Here is an 18,316-nt window from a genome sequence, read left to right on the forward strand (position 1 = left end):
GTCTTACCTAGAGTACTTGCTCTCTCTTCTGGTGTGAGTGACTATGTAAAGATGAAAAACAACGAAGAGTCTAACTACTTGAGTGTATGTAACAGGAATTCTGTTAACACAAATTTAAACCTAAACTTGTTCAGCTGTGAACATTTTTTTTTTAATGTTGTGAAAAAAAAATAGATTTTTATGCCTCTACAGGTTTGATTTGAAGAATATATTTCTTCAAATTTTGCCCTTATTGCTGTTCTGTTGGGCAATGGTAATAAAGCAGTTATAAATTCTCTGACATACTATTTTAAGAAATCCACAGTCTTTGCTTTCAATGAGGTTAATTTCATGTTTAACCTCAATGATAACATTTATGATTTAGTAGCTTTATGAATTTATCTCATATTCTCAGAACTAGATTTTGGTCCATCAGGCCTGCATGGGAGCCAATGATTTTCCTTGCTATTAATAAAACTGAGAGGGCAGCCAAGGGACATGCTTGAAACAAGTGACAATCTTGGAGCATAAGTATTACATTAGAATGTTTTCATTTACATTCATGGCCAGCCTGGTTTTCAGTAAGCTTAGGTCAGCAGAGGAGAAAGATGGTGTCAACACTGTTTGTCCTATGTCCTTCTACTTTTTCACATGTGGAATAAGAAAATGGACATTGTACCCTACATTTGGATGAACTGCTCTAAAAATTTATAGCATTTAATAAAATTTGATAGCAATACCTTAGAAAAAGATAGATACATATTTGAAGCTTTGTACAGTTTTTAAGTCTGCCCTACTCTATCTCTAATATCATCACTTGTGGTAAAAAAAATAATGCAAACTTTCTATTTCCTGCTCCAAAACAGAAGTACTAACCAGCAAAATAGATATAGTATACACTGATGTCTTTTATGCTTAGTTCACCACTTATATACTGTGTAAGATTGAATGATGACATTGAACACTGCATAGATGCCTATTTTAGCTAGACATGTGCTTTAATTTGAGAATATGATTCATATTTAAGGTATTTGTTATGTTTGTTAATGACAGTGTTAAAATACTTAGGTTTGTGTATGCTTTTAATAGTTTGGGATTTGCTGGGGAATGCAGCTTGTTCTTCTCCGTTGTTGTACACAGCCAAGGGAATTGTCTTTGACTTCTTGATCAATTTGGTCAATCTGAATCAAACTGAATTACAACAAAAAAATATGCGTTACACCCATAATGATCATACTATTCTCAATATGAATAGTGCTGTTTTGGCTAAATATACACCAGTGGTGATGGTTTTACATCATCTTGCTTATTATACTTCTGTAGAATGCTATTCAGTTCTGTGATTTGTGAGTTAGATTATCCCTGAAAGTAAAATCTCAGTCCCACTGAAGCTGTTGGAAAACATAAACATTGTTTTCAGAAGATCAATCCAAGAGCTTCCTTTGACTTTTTAGGAGGGATTGTAGTTGATTTGACAGGGATATGCCAAATGAAACACAAATGAAACACATACTGATCCAAAGAATAACCTGTAAAGAGCTTTCCTTGCTTGTTTTGTTGGCTTCTTTTTGTAGAGAATCCAGCACAGATTGGGAGAGGCTATGTAGCCATCACAATCCTTGACATCAATGACAATGCCCCTGAGTTTGCCATGGAGTATGAGACAACTGTCTGTGAAAATGCTCAGCCTGGTCAGGTATGGATTGATTTTTTTTTAATGTTTATTTTTATTGGATAGGCAGTCGTTCCTTCTGAAAGCCTGTCAGCTTTAAGATAAAATATAAATCAGCTTATGGCAGTAAAAATGACACTTAGATGTGCAGCACAAACAAATATTCATCGAACCCTAAAATATCCACCATATCTCTGATGAGAAAGCTGCACACGTTAAAATTAGAGGTCAAGGTAGTGTTAAAAGCTCTGGGCTTCCTTGCTGACAAAACTGACACATTTTGCTGAGCTCACCTAATTTTGAATAATGTTAAGAATGCTTACACCTCTTGATTTTACTGGGAAGTGGGAAATCTCAACTCCTAGATGATTCTGATACCTAAAAGCCTACTATTTCTAAAACGAGTACACACTTGTTTCTGTTAGGAAGTACGGGCCATGAGACCTCACGTTCACTAGGGAAATTTATTCCTACCAAACTCTCCTGTGTTTTTTATTCCCAACAATACTTCCAAGAAATCCTAGATGCAACTAACTGCATCTGATGTTGTTTGTCCTTGGTGTCTCTCATATTTGGACTTTCCTCTTTACTTCTTAAGACCTGAGGAAATATACGTTGTCTAATTCTCTCGTCTCTCTCCCAGAGAACTAGCGGATGTTTCAACCAAATAGATCCCACGTATTCCCTGGGAGGCTCTACACTTCTGTGCCTTCTCCCAGAATATTGTCTTTTCTGTGGCAGATGCTGTTTATTGCACATTTCAAGATTGCAGCAGAATTTAAATCCTCAAGAGAAAGCACTATGACTATTAGCTCGTGTTCCTGAGAAACACAGAAATAGAATAAGAGTGCTCTTATATGAAAAATAAATAAATAAATAAATAGCATGGACTGGGCAAGCTGCATAAAGCACCCTTTTGTAACTGCTTGCTTTCCCTGTGATTAGCCAGAACTTTTAGTTCTGAATATTCATTCCTTTATGAACTGTAATCAATGGTGACACCTTTCTTTTAGAGACAGATTATGACAGAATTTTAGAAAATAAAGCTAGAAAAGTAAAAAAAAAAACAGGAAATGTTAATATAATTAGTACTTGGCTCTTTTTCTTTTCCTTTTTTTTTTTTTAAGGTAAATTAATTAAAAGGCTGAAAAGTATAATCTTTTCATCACCAAAGTTTGCAGTGCAATGTTGATTGCAGCCACTGATAACAATGAGAGGGCCATGTTATAGCCATCCAGAAGATACGCTTCTTCCACTGCTGTGTAGTTTATATTTGACTGCTAAAGCCATTTATATCCCACTGCTATGTATTTTCTATTCTAAGCTCTGCTGAATGACAGGACTTAAACCTCTTGCAGACGCTACAGAGCATTGTTTTGGGCCAAATAAATTCAGTTACAGGGAAAGCAGGGAAAAGAGTCACATTTTGATTTTAATATTATCTGTATATGTTTAGGAAATTAGAAAACCAGAGTGTATTACGAGCAGGACTTTAGAGTTGATACTTTAACAGCAATAGAGGAGTTACGTGTATACAGTGTGAGTATATTTACACTTCTTCACATTCCAAACACTAAAAACCCAACGTATCTTAAAACAGGTCATCCAGAAAATCAGTGCAATTGATAAAGATGACCCACCAAATGGTCATCAGTTCTACTTCAGTTTAACAGCAGAGGCAGCAAATAACCACAATTTTACACTGCAGGACAACAAAGGTAAGAATATAAATGTGACAGGACATTTGTTTGGGTAGATATTCACTATCAACATCTTTCATTTTGAAAATGTAGTGGTGATTATCATCTACATAAAATTCCATTCTGGTAAGGACCTAAATTTAAGTTAAATCAGACTCCAAAGTAATTTTATCTGTAGATTATCTGTCAAGTGGATAAAGCTGTTGTTTGAATCATTTAAAGTCTTGAGCCAAACAGAGCAGCTTCGAATCTTATTTTTTTCTAGAAGTCACTCTTTTCACATTTTTTTCCTTGTATTTATAGGTTTTTATCTAAATTAGATTTTACCTTGGGGCAATGACTGAAAAATGTCCAGGACTTAATGTTTTATTAATATAACTCAGGGCATGGTAATTTTTTTTTTTTTTTGAGAAAAAGCATCTTTTCAATAAGTATACCACCTACTGAAAAATGCTTTTGAAAATGAAAGCTGCCTACAATATTTACACAGACTTCATATGACTATTTCCCCAAAGACTTATGCAGACTCCCGTTGACTTCACATTTCTATTAGTTAAAATATCCGAGAACACACTTCTATTTAGTGTTCTTATTACTACACTGTATAGCATGGCAGCTGGGCATGTGTCAGTCAGTTTAACTAATAGCTGAAGCAAATAGAACAAAACAGACACTCTTACTCTTTCATTGCTCTTTTATATATCAGCACTAACCAGAGTTACAAAGTCATCCCTATTAATAAAGTAAGAAGAATAGACATATGTTAGATTAAAGGGCAATGTTTGTACAGATAGACTTTGAACAACATTCAGGCTTTAATACCCCTTCAGTCCTACATAACAATAAAACTAAGTATAAGATCTCTCACACAGATATTTATTGCCTTGTTCTGCATGCGTTGGTGATGTGCTTAATTTTCTTCCTGTGAGGAACTTGCCATTACAAGCTAAAGATTGTATTAGAAATAATGATCAAAATAAAAATAAAAAAATGCTTTAGAATAAGACTCTGTTCAGAACTCTGATATTGTTGCAAGTACTGCAAAGTATTTAATGAAAAGACAGGCACTCTTCCAAAGAACTTAAATTTGTGAAGAGTCATAATATACCGTTTGCAATGCCAGTAAAATCAATGGTGTTACAAAAAACAACAGTACTTGCCTGTTTTGATATTGTTCAGTTTTATATATATCTCATATTGTGGTGCTATGTCCAGCAGTGTTTGTATACTTAGACAGACATGTTAAAATACATATTAGATATCTATACAGGACTATAGATATATCTGTCTATAAACTGATTGATAGATAGACAGATAGACAGATACACAGACAGACAGACAGGCAGACAGTCGACCGACTGATTGACTGACTGACTGAGCTTTTCTATATATTTTAGGAAATGCATCTCCCTACCTCTTAGGAGCCATCAAACTGCATTGAACACTAAGTTTTGCACAGATTTTCTGCAACACGTAGACTTTTTAATCACCCAACTCAGAACAGAAATGAAGCACACATTTTAGCTTGATTATATTAATTGTCTTATTGAATTTGGTGGAATATTTACCAAATGTTTGCCAGATCAGACACAAAGGATGCACTTTTAAAAAAATTGTGTTCATTCACACTGTAATAAAATCTTTCCATGTTGTTCTTAACTTGTATAAGCTTAAAGGAGGAAAAAGTGCCAGATGATAGAAAACATTTTTTTCTGTTAACTGCTAGTTTTAGTACTATTTAAGAGATTTAATTAAAATATTTTAAAATATAAGTTTGTATCAAAATGATATATTCAGTTTTTGGTTAGCTAGGCATTCGATGAGTGCAGTCAACAGCCATAAGGAAATACCCACTTCTTACTCTAATAATACAGAAATCAAAACTAGAGACTTATCATGGCATTTATTTGAGTGGCTTATTGAAGTTTTTAAACCCTATCTTTGCTTGGTAGGTGTTAATCACATTTCAGCTATTTTTTCTTTCATTATCATGACAGAGAGCAAACATTTTTATTTTTTATTTTTTATAGAAAATTACCTGAGATATGATTATCCACTGTAGAGAAATGGATGGAGATATGTGAGTAAGCCATCCATAGAGGTTATGAGTGTAAATCTATACAAATTCGTGTTCTCTTTCAGACTCCTAACTCTCAGCTGAGACTGAAAACAAGTGCGTGTCTTTGTTACATGTGCAATTACATGTATTTGTGCACAAACTGGATTTTTTTTTTTTTTGCATTCAGAAAAAGCATTTGTTTTCAGAGCTTATTCCTCATGAATAAGTTCATCATTTCCATTAATACATTACCTCATTTATGAATAATTGAAACAGATCTTTGGAAATTAGAGCTGAAACATGAATATAGATGCTTAATTTGATCATTGAAGGATGATTTTTTTCTTTTCTTTTCCCTTACAATGATCTTATCTTCAACTATGCTTCTAGACTGTGGAACTGTGAGCATAATTAAAATCTAATAGACTTCTACAATTTTGAAACAATCCTTAGTGGAAAACAGAAACCTTTATGCTATTTATATGATTAGTGATTTGGTTAATTGAGTATGAATTCACAGCTGATCCTTTTTCTGCAACTCCAAAAATGTATGAACAGGAAAGAAAAGTTCATTAAAATAAAGTGTTTATAGTCTTTCGAGTGAAAGGTTGTGTTATCTATGGACTTGTATTTTAGATAGACCATGTATTGTATGCTTTTATTTGTCTGTTTAGATAACACTGCAACAGTGCTAACCAGAAGAAATGGGTTCCGGAGACAGGAACAGTCTGTTTTCTACTTGCCAATATTCATTGTGGACAGCGGATCGCCTTCACTTAGTAGCACTAATACCCTCACCATCCGAGTCTGTGATTGTGATGCAGATGGTATTGCTCAGACATGCAATGCAGAGGCATACATCTTGCCTGCAGGACTTAGCACTGGAGCCCTGATAGCAATACTGGCTTGTGTCTTGACATTGCTAGGTATGTTATTTTCCATTCAATGTACAGATGAAAAAAAAAAAAGCATCTATGAACTTTTTTTTTTCGCCTTTATCCACAGAACTTTTTAAACAGGAACAGCTGACATGCCAGCCAGAGCAGCATTTTGTATCATGAGCCACAAAAAATTTAGCTTTGGCTTGTAAAGTTCAGATACTTTGTATCTAAGTTAAACTGCCTCCAGTTATATCTATAAAATAATACTAAAAGGAAAATGATCAACTATATCAGATGTAACAGTTAAGAGACAATGCAGGTGGAACAGTGAGTTTATGGAAATATTTCTCTTGTTTAACACAGCTGGTCATTTTCAGATTACTCATTATATAATCTGTATCAGTGTGTGCTCCCTTTTAGAGATATGACTCTTTTTAAATATATTTTGATTTGTAGAGAACAAAAGACATTCAGAAAATACAACAGATGTAATTTACGGATAAGAATCATTGTATTTAATTGAACATCTACATCTTCTGCAACTGGTAGCACAATTGGATTTTATGTTATGCAGTGAAACTGTAGCTAGATAAGAGACAGGGAGAGCAACTGGTTTGAAAATACTGGAACCATGTCAAGAGACTAGTTTGGTTAGCATTTATCGTTTCATGCCGACACCATAAACAAAATGACTAACAGGTCCACATCAGGGAGTAAAGATGAAGGATCATTCGGCATCTGCAGGATGCAGATGAGCGTAGCTGCACTTTTATTTATTGTTAAAAAGATCTCATTACATATGTCCCAATTCAGCACACAGAAATTTTCTTGTGTGTTCTTATCTGTAGAGAGATTACTATATTCCCTGGCTGCACATATCAGCCTTAAGGAAAGGGGAAGACAGTAGGGGAAGACAGTAGTGTCCTCAAGTTGTCATAATCCCAGTGATCTGCCACTGTTAAACAAGTAAGTTTCATAGGTCAGAACAAGATATTTTGTTTTTCTGTCTACAGTTCTGTTCGTGGCTATATTTCAATCACATAGATTTCTCTTCTTAATGACTTTCATTTGCATCACTGTAAGACATTAAAAGGAAGTTTTAATTTTGCTATGAATATTTCTAAAGTGATTAAAAATAATAATAATAAAATAAAATAGGCCCAGCCTTCATCACGATGTATTTGCAGGGTCAAAACTGAAACTGAATCTTCCTGCATCATTGTTACAGAATAAGAAAATAACACTACCTCTATAGGGAACTCAAACAGCTTACTCAATGTCTATATATGGCAGATGGCATTTCCAGGGTTTTCCAGGTTTGTGACAAAAAGAATCATGGGCTGTTAAACTCACTCAACACATGGTTGGGCTTCGGTAATGACAGGGTTAAAGGAGAAATGAGACTGAATGATTATCAACAATGTTAATGAAAATTTCTGTACACAATCTTTCTAGCAGCATTTCTAAGCCAGTTACACTCCCAAATGAACTTTATTTGGACAAGTAGCTGATTGGTATAGTTTAAAAAGATATACAAAATTAGGTCCTTCTCTGGTATCAATTGGCATTGAGTAATTGACATCAGTGGAATGCCACCCATCTAAAACACTGGTCCAAAGTAAAGAAGAAGTGTTCTGTAATAATAGCAATCCACTTCATCCCAAAATGAAATGCCACTGTTTCTGTTGTAAAAAAATGGAGTTGCTGAAACACATGTAAGAAGCTACTATAGATTACCAGGCAGCTTGGTCTATGTATGTGCTTTTCTTAAATAGGAGCCATATTTCTCAGAGAAAAGCATTCAGTGGAGACCCAACAAGTTACCAGGCAATAACTTCATTATTTCACTCAATACAGTAGGGCTCATATACAACCAATAAATTGGATAACATGAGTTTTTATTCCCCTCACTTTTATACTGTGCAGAACAAACATTTGGTAAAGAGCTAAGGACAAGCTCTCTGAACATAGCATCTAACAAATGTGCTGTGCCCTGAAGAGAAATCTGGCAGATAACTGCCTTGACATTGATTTTAGTTGTCAAAGAATTGGGCTTCCAAATTTGACTATCTGAATGTGTCACCACTCTTTATCTGAGTAGATATTTGTATGTGCTCCCATCACTTTCTTTCTAAGCAGTTCCTTTCTGGCAGAATTCAAAACTGCAAGCACAGTTTAGGCTGTGTTTACATTGTATGCTAACCCTGGCTTTCAGCCCTGCATTTTGGCTTTGCATCCTGCTGCTGTTGTGTGCCCTGATAGGTACCTGCCTCAGCAGGGCAGAGGTGTCTAAATATTACTGCTGCCCAGTGAGACCCCCAGCCACGTGCTGTCGCTCTTCTGATACCAGAGCCTTTCTTCTCCTCCCACCCATTCCTAGAAGAAAGTTTCTGAGATCAGCTGAATGGTAGTGCTGCTATGAATTTTCCTTCTCCCTTTTCCCCTTCCCTCCATTTCTGAGAGAAATCCTGAAGTTCTCTGCATAAAGAACAGGCTTCAGGCTGTTGGCAAATGGCACCAGGACTGGGACCAAGGGATGCACCTCTTTCTGTACGAGTTTATCAGTGAATAGAGGAGATAGATAGGCTACAGGACCAAAATAAGGTTTCTGACCCAAGGTTAATACGCAGTGCAAATGAAGTCATATTGAAGAAGCTTGACAATATCATCTCAATGGGATTCCCAGTTGCAAAGACAAGGAGGGATGAGATTTGCATAAATGTCAGGAATACATGCATTCTGGCACTAGTATCCTGAATTCTCAACAAGGTCTTATCTTCTTAAAGTTAGTATCATGTGCTTTGATACTAAGTCCTTGCCTGGTACATCCTTTTGTCTAAGAAATAGCCATTTGTCTCTACCAAGATTCTGATTGCTTCGGTGGAATTACTTACTGTTATTATTTTTACTTAAATAACTGATCAATTTTAATTGAGCATGAAATTTTCATTGATAGTAAGATGGAAGATTGTGACTAAATTTTACTAATTCCCTACAATCAGATATAGCATACTTGGTGTAGTCAATTTTTTTTTCAAAGTAAAATAGTTTTCAGAAGTTAACGTTTTACCAAAGCTTTTCTCTCTCCTCAAATTGACTGACAGAGAATAAATTCTAAATTTTATTCCATAAGATAGCTTCAGTACTTTGTTAATTACCCAGAAAAATCTTTATAATTGCTTACTCTGCAGTGGAGCTGTGTCTTAAAGAAAAAAATAATAAAAAAAAGTGTTTGCAATTTATTGTATAAAGAACAGATGAAAAGAACAATGATAGTGTGTATTGAATTTAGAGTGCACATAATTTTTAGAGAAGTAAGTAGGAGTTTTTTTAACTCCTCTGAAAATTATATGGTAATTTAATTCAAGGTAATTTGTTTTTCAGTTAGCATCTTCCAGGCACAATAACTGCTTTTATAATAAGTGCTTAGCATAAAGTATGTACATAAAATCACACAAAAAAGAATTGTCACCTGCAGATAAACCAATCATATTTGAGAACATAAAGGTTTTCTTTGTATTGAAACAATGAAGAGTAGACTGACATCATGCTCTTTCATGTTTTTTGCCTTCCATACTTCTGAATACAAACTATTAGTACCACCCATTTTCTCAATGAAAGCCTCCTATTAGTCTGGTACTAGATTTTACAAGTTAATAATACATTGATTAAATTTCAAAATATAGATCCAAACTATTACTTTGTGAATTGAAAGACAGAGAATTCATTATTATCATCATAATACCTATAAGAGCCTAATTAAATTAGCATACATATAATTGTGTGATTAGTAAACAAGAAGAAGCAGTCCCAGTCCTAAGGTTCTTTTCTCTAAATAGTTAAGATAGGCACAGGATGTGACAACCTAGTATGTGGAGATTTTGCCCTTACATTTTAAAAATTAATAAATCTACACATTGTTTAATTTTGGAGTATCCAAATTGAGACATTGAAAAGGTGGTTGATTCTGCAATGCAGAACTTGTTTTGTAGGGTGATACATCTCCTAGAACTTACAGAAAATTGGAGCCTATTTAGGTCACTCAATCTGGACATTCAAAGACTGTAGTTACTTTGAAAATAATAATCCAAACTGACTAAGCAACAGTTATACATGAAGCTTGTTGACTAGGAATTAAATACAGATTGCCTTAGTCTTGGCTGTAATCCCCAAATCTCTTCTGACTGTAGCAATGACAAGGTATGAATAAATAGGCTATTAGTGTGCTGCTTAGATGACTGAGGGTCTCTAGTTTTCAGCTTTATGACTCATGACACACCTAAGGCATAAACCAATATGTCTATTTGCTCACAGCTGATCTGGCTTATTGTTATAGTAAATGCCAGGCTTAGGGGTGTAGTATATATATGGTAATGATCCTGCTTGGGTTTAACTTTGTTCCTTTCTGCTTAGCTCTGCCTGTGGTCTTCCTCTTTGGGTTGTCTCAGGGCTATGATAACTTCTTTACAATGATGTAGCAGTTGCCTTGAGTACAAAAGGAAAGATTAAAACAGAGGAACACAGGAAGCTGAACTAAACCTGGTTTTGCACCAGATGATACTAAAGTGGAAATTTCATAGTAATTCCATAAAACACACTGCAAAATGGCAAAGCAAGAATCAACTCTTGCATCTAAAATGTTTTGTTTAGAAACTGATTTAGGTGAACTGAAACTACTGATATTATGATTATAGTTATATTGACACACCTGGATGCAATCCTGTGCAGCGTGCTCTAGGTGATCCTGCTTGAGCAGGGGGGTTGGACTAGATGATCTCCAGAGGTCCCTTCCAACCTCAGTGATTCTGTGATTCTGTGACAGAAAGATATAACTAGGTTTTATCTCAGCTAATACAAACACGAACAAAAATTTCTCTAGGTTATTCTACCTGTTAAACAAAACCAACATTTCTAACAATCCAGTTAATTCACTACAAAACATTAGTGTAGACTTATTTCTATTAGTTCTGGTTATTTGTTCTTAATAATTTGATACTTTTAAAATCAGTTATTTTATTTATTTGTTAAATGATATAAGAAATATGAAATTAGCTTTGCCATTTCATCTCCTCAGCATGAATGTGGCATCCTAGTATGCAGCCAAACTAATGACCTCAATGTGTAATGTGTGCATCCCTACAGCTTTTTGACTGTGTTTTATTTCTACTCTGAAAAGCTTAAAATTAGGTTTTCTAGATGTTCATCCAGTCACTAATTATAGCCCTGATCTCAGCTTTTGTGATAAATGTAGGGGGGGGAAATGAAAAAAAAGGAGGACTTAAAGAGAAATGAATAAGCCTTAAAATCATTTGCGCTTGTTTTAGATATGAGTGCAATTTGGTCTGGACCTGTATTCATCTCTGCATTTCCTGCAATGCAGCTAAAGCTTTGTTCATTTAGAGGTTAAATATTATTGTTCATAGCCATTGGAATAGTTAGAAATTAATAATCTCATAAAGCCACCTAAATGCTAAAATGTTTAACCTTTAGAAAGACTTCATATTTTTCTTGGCTTCAAGAAAGTGTGAGATGTACAGGGCATACTATATAAAACATTCATTTTGTCCTGATTTTTATTGCACCTTCAGGCAGATCTGCCTACTAAGTTTCATATTTTTCACTTATTAGCAGGTATTTAAATCTCGAAATGAAGTCTGTTAAGAATGACAGCAGTGTGAAAACACATTTACACTTGAGTAAAGGAAATGATTAGCTGCTTATTACACGGCAATAAAAATTGTGACAGTAAATGTTAAAAATAATAAAAAAATAAAAGTTCTGTCAAAAGTAATCTAAGCTTAGGTGGAGATTTGTACTGTCAGCAACCTAATTGGTCTTTCACTTAAAAATATCTTTTATAATAAAGAAACCTATTAAGAGTGAAGAACAACTGTTATCTTTATGACGGTAATTTTATGTTCTGTGTTCTATAATTTACAGCTTAATTTGTGTTACACTAATAACAAAATATTTTGAAATTGCACAAAAGTCCCTTCAAAGGTCAAAATTCTATATTCTCAAACTGCTTTGTAAATGTTTTTCAAACCAATGTGCCCCATACTGGTGGCTCCTGCATTCAGTCAGGGAAATGCTATGGGGAAAAAAAGAAATGAAGGAGCTGATGCGGCAATAATTTACAATCACAAAGCGTCTGTGAATAGATGGATCATTAGATATGTTTCTTGTAGCTACCTCCTCCCCCCCCCCCAAAAAAAAAGAAAAATATTGCCTCATATTGCCTATTTGTCAAAACTTTCAGGAAAATATGAACTTGTTCCAATTTAAAAAAAAAAAGAAGGAAAAAAAGAAGGAAAAAAAAGAAAAAAAAAAGAAAAAAAAAAGAGTTGCAGAAGGCCTGTCTTTAAATTCAGCTTATGTTTTAGCCTATTCTAAACAGTATCACAATATCTGAGGAAGTATGATACAGTTTTCAACACATACAGTATCTGAATGCCTGATTTATTCTAACCAAGTAATTCCCATATTAAATCATGCTTAATTATGACTAGATTGATACTGATTTTAAAAATTCCACCATGAAAGAAAGGCTTTCGAGAATGACAGTCATACAACAGATAATTTATAGAGGACACTTATGAGTCTACTTAAGGACAGCTCAAGCTTAATTAGCCTTTTATTTTTGAGAAGTTTGTATAGCATTCAGTAGGCATAGCAGAGTGCTCTAAGTAAAGAATGTAAACCTGAAACATGTAGATTATATAATCACATATTCTTAAGACTAAAAATAAACATTAAATCAGAACAGATTATTTGAATGTGGAAGGACACTTACTTTTCAATGTACTGTTATTTCTACAGTAATAGCAAAGCATTATCTTCTCTGAGAGCGTCATTAACTCAGCAAATGTTATCCAGATGCTACAGTATAATATTAATTATTTTTAGGAGGATGAATCACACTCTGTCATGTCCCACATATGGGTACAATATTCATATTACTTGTTCCATGTTTTGTGTGTCAACAATGCTGTTTCTCTACCAAAACCATACTTGAAAAAGAGGAACCTAGAATTAGTTCCTCCTGGTTCTTTTGGTTGTTCCTGCAGTTTAATATAAGCTTTCAAGCTGTAAGAAGAAACTTTAAGGATTAGAATTTTAAAATAGTTACCTTTCCTAGCACTGGTTGATCCAGTAAACTCCAGCCCTAGCAATTCTCACCAGACATAATACATAAGCCTGTAGTACAGTACTTTGCATTTTAAAGGAAAGTGCAGTCTAATATAGAGCTACTTTTAATTCATGAACTAAAAAAAGTCTTATGTTACACACAGTTTAACAGTTCAGAGTTCTCCAGTCTAGGAACGGTATTTTTTTATCAGAGAATAGCCATCTTCTTTAATTCAGTCATTTCTCAAACTGTGGTTGTTAAATTTCATTCAGTTACTTTACGAATGTGTTTTTACTGCTTGGACTATTGAGAGTTCAGAAAAAGGTCCCCGTTTTTTTTTATTTCATGGTTGTGAAATTGTAATATTCAGAGTGAACCAGTCCTAAAATTTATGTTTAGCAGATAGCGTAGGATATAGAATTAGAGATGAAGACGTTAATTCAAAATGGCTTTGGAAATAGATTCTTTAGCATCTAAAAAGCTCTTGGTTTAAAAGCCATTTTAGAATCTGCTAGTAATTTGAAATCTAACCGCACAAATTGCCTGCTGTTTCCTTGGGTTTTACCATATAAATTAATGAAAGTTTCCAGCACTAGGAAAAATATGTTCAAACTTTACCATTGCTAAAGCTCAGGTCTTTTTGTGTTCCAGTTCTTGTCTTGCTGATTGTCACCATGAGGCGACGGAAAAAAGAGCCCCTTATTTTTGATGAAGAGAGAGATATCAGAGAAAACATTGTCAGGTATGATGATGAGGGTGGTGGAGAGGAAGACACAGAGGCTTTTGACATGGCTGCCCTGAGAAACCTCAACATCATCCGAGATACCAAGACCAGAAGGGATGTGACGCCTGAGATTCAATTCTTGAGCAGACCGACTTTTAAAAGCATCCCAGACAACGTCATTTTTAGGGAGTTTATCTGGGAGAGACTAAAAGAAGCGGACGTGGACCCCTGCGCCCCTCCATATGATTCCCTGCAGACATATGCATTTGAGGGGAACGGCTCCGTGGCGGAGTCGCTCAGCTCCTTAGATTCCATCAGTTCAAACTCTGATCAGAATTACGATTACCTCAGTGACTGGGGCCCTCGTTTTAAACGACTTGCGGATATGTATGGAACTGGACCAGACTGCTTATACTCATAGCCTTGGAACCTTTCTCTGAAAATGCACTGAAGAATACTAAAACAAAAAACTCAACCATATGGACTGAAGAGAGTTGTACATATTCTCCATTTTTAACCTTTTAGGTTTTTTTGCCTTGGTGAAATATATCTTCATTAGACTTGTCCAAGGGACTGCACTGACCACACAGAATCTGAGCATTTGATGGCATTTTTGATAAAATGAAATGCTCAGCCGCATTCAAATAGATAGCAACCCTCAGGTACTTGCAGAGGCAACTAGCTTTCAAGGGTATGTAATGCACTGTGACCTCAATGAGCCAATGATACTCTGTAGATGCCTTCACAGTACTGCTATATCTAGAATGCAGAGTCTCTGATAAGAGATAAGTGTAAGAAGAAGCAAATCAACAAATATAATATATCATTCAATACAACATTACAATATATAATATTTACAGATGCAACTTTTTTGGCAAATTTTCTTTACTGTGTTGCATGCAGCTTGCTAGGTCAAAAACAGGAAGACAGATATAAAACAAACAAAAACACAGGAGATCATTTTTTTAGTTGTTCTTGTTTGTTCTTGGAGCTATTTAACTGGAAGTCTCTGTAAGTTCCTAGGTAGTTTTATGAAAAATTACAATTTTTACTAAGAAATCCTGCAATGTTTGTCATCGACTTACCAAAGTAGTTTATAAACCACACAAAATGAGAAATATGGAAGGGTAGTCTTAAAGATGAAAAGTTTTTTGATGCCCATGTAGGTACGGAAAAGAAGTTGCTATCTATTTGTTATTTTTTATTATCTCTTCTGATTTGTACAGGAGAATTTATCCTTTTTTATTATTATTTGACATAAAGTGTTATATTTATTTTGGAGCTCCAATCTCCACTAAATTCATGTCCATTTTATTGCCTCATGGTATTAGACTTGTCAGAACATGCTGATTTTTCTCCAGTCTCAGATAAATGTAGGAAATGAAGCATGGAAATGGAGAAATTACAGTAAAGCAATCGAGCCCACCATTCATCTCTCAGAAAGGAGAACAGCTACAAGGACATGCAGTCGTTCTTCTGAGCCAGTACAAAGTCTGAGACATTTAAATAAAATATTTGTACATTGCATTTTTGGAAAGAAGACTACAGAGGTAGCTGGGAGCATCTTTAATGCAAGATTTAATTTTCAAGGTCAAACATCCTATATGCTTTGAAGACTTTAAACACCCTGCTTTTCCCCCTCCCCTTCTCTTTTGCTGCTGATGAATCACAGTAAAAGACTCTTTTAAATTTCTTTCATATGTTAAGCAATGTAATGCTATTAACTCCAGTATCCATCTTTAGATCCTGCTGCACATAGATATTTTCCCAAAGGAGTTAACTTCACTACACATAATTTCTACACTGGTTCAGGAGTGCCAAAACAGAAGGACAACTGCTGTCAGTTAAAATACTGTACGATTTTGAAGTAGGATTTCTTAGAATAAGACAACTTTTTTATGATTCTGACAATATTTATACTTCATCTTTCAGGATTTATTATTAGATAATAAGGCATATATTAAAGTAACCATAGTGTTTTTTGAATATTCTTTCAGATTGTTTTGTTTTAGCTAATCTGTAGATGACTTCCTAAGTCAGACTCTGCTCCTGCAAACTTAATGAATTGACTTGCCTATGATTACCGAGAGGCATATGTAACTGTTTGCAGGACTGGGCCTATGTCTGTGGATCGAAGGTACTCCATAGAGGATGATGCTCCCTCTAAAAGTGCTTCTTTCTGAAAAAAAAAGAATCTTTGATGAAAAACCCTACTGTACGGGTGACAAAAGGCTGGAATTAGGGAAATTATCATTAAGGCTTTGTAATTTTTGCAACCCAGCATTCTCAATTAACTATGTGAAAGTGGCCTTCAGCTTCATCAGAGAAAAACAAAATAACTTTAATCATCTGCAACATGGAAATTTAATTTGAGTTACATTTTGGTAGACAATCATTGTTTCATAATTCAGTAGATTTGCTTCTAGTTGTATTAAATAAATATATATATATATGTATAGATATATATATATATGACAGATTTTGTAATGGAACTGAAAGATATTGCCCATGACTTTTAGTCACACATGTAAGATTTTCAATAAAAATAAAAAGAAAAAAGAAAATGTACCAAGTGTATGTAGTTTGATGAGAGTGAGATGTGCTGCAGGAGTTAAGCAGATATTAAACCAGCAAGGTGCTGAGAGAAGAGTTTCATATAAATCTCCTTGTTGTTTGTGGAAAGATAATTCATGTATCTGGATTAAGATGTCAAAAGTGCTGATTTTAGCACATAACACTCAAAGGAGATTTAAATGTGGTTTAAAGTAAACAGCACAATTCCCTTGCTTTTCCATCTCCCCTATCTGTAAAAAACAAAAAGTTTCCCTGTTATGAAAAATATGTTAGCTTTCCATGTTTTCTGCGGAAAGAAATCCGTTTCACTCTACCTAATGCCATAACAATTCTTTGTTTACTATTGCACAGTTCTAAAATAATCCAATAACCTTGTTGCTACACTACATATCCTTACCTACTGACATATTATTACAGTAAGAAAGAAAGATGGAAATCCCTTATATTTGATGAAAGATGTTACTATGGTACATACATATGGTATACATACTATATAGCCTATACAATGTTCTTCAAAAATTATGATGAATGCAGGTTTTCAGTTTATAGTCTGGTTTAAATTCCTTACTTGAGTGTTATGTTATATATGCTGATGTCATAAAGTATATTCTACTGACCAAATAATGTGGAATATAAGAACTCTTGCTTTTTGTCTATTCCAGAATAATTATGGAATTATTTGAGCATATTTTAATTAGAAGGGCTTTTTTAAAAGACTTTTTTTTTTTTTAACTTTCTGAAGAGCTCCAATATCCACCTACAGGCCATATAAGTCTTCCTTAAAAAGCATGCCAAACATTCCAACCACTTCCAGCTTATAGTGAAATACCAACACCTCTTTTCTTCCACCAAATCACAATTGAATAGGCTTTTTAAAATTAAGACTTCCAAGGGCCTTGAAAAGCCTTAAGGTGTTGCTAACAAAATTCAGGAAAAGTTATCCCATTTGAAGAAAATTAAAGACAAGACTTTACTGTGCTTTGACCAGTATAATATCCACTGAATTCAAGAGAGTTACATTGCTATAAGCAATGGACATTCTGAATTACATTTCTTTATCAAAAGAAAAAAAAAAGTATTTATTAAGTTATATCCCCACAAATCTATAACACAGTCCTTCTCAAACCTAATAGTTGTGATGGCTGAGTTAATACAATCACTCCAGGACTTATGAAATTTCATAACAGCTGAAACCTCTCCGTTCTCCAATGAATTAAGAATAAAAAATAATATTGCTTCTATCTTGCCTTTTCTTTTTTAAATTGTTTTGAAGGGAAGGACATTCTTAGGAATTTCCCTTTGAAGTGTTAAGGTGTCATTTCTCAATTATTTGTCCCTATCGATCCTTCAGGCAGGGGCACCCATTAAGAACAAAATATTTCCCATCCTCTTTTTGCCACTCTGAAAGCACGCCATTGCATTGACTTTTAAGATCATTAAAGAGTTTAAGGTGAACACACAGTGACACAATTGTCTATTGCAAAGTTAATATTAAATTATTGGTTGTAGCCCATCCAGTGACTGATTTTATTTTTATTATATGTGGAATTTTTCTCTGATTTAGAACCTATGTAAAGAAATGTCTTTTGGAGGCATCA

At 34.4% G+C, this 18,316-nt stretch overlaps 1 protein-coding gene across 1 annotated transcript in view; it reads left to right on the forward strand.

The window, feature by feature from the left end:
- The window catches only part of CDH7 (cadherin 7), a 73,662-nt gene extending 57,016 nt beyond the window's left edge, over positions 1-16,646 (forward strand). Inside the window, exons 8-11 of the mRNA XM_013942363.2 lie at positions 1,554-1,675; positions 3,252-3,369; positions 6,085-6,336; positions 14,072-16,646. Of these exons, the coding sequence (XP_013797817.2) occupies positions 1,554-1,675; positions 3,252-3,369; positions 6,085-6,336; positions 14,072-14,565 (986 nt within the window). The 3' untranslated portion in view covers positions 14,566-16,646. The remainder of the gene's footprint in view (positions 1-1,553; positions 1,676-3,251; positions 3,370-6,084; positions 6,337-14,071) is intronic.
- The last annotated feature ends 1,670 nt before the right edge of the window (positions 16,647-18,316 follow it).

The sequence above is a fragment of the Apteryx mantelli genome, chromosome 2 (assembly GCF_036417845.1).
Source record: "Apteryx mantelli isolate bAptMan1 chromosome 2, bAptMan1.hap1, whole genome shotgun sequence".
Taxonomy (NCBI): Eukaryota; Metazoa; Chordata; class Aves; order Apterygiformes; family Apterygidae; genus Apteryx; species Apteryx mantelli.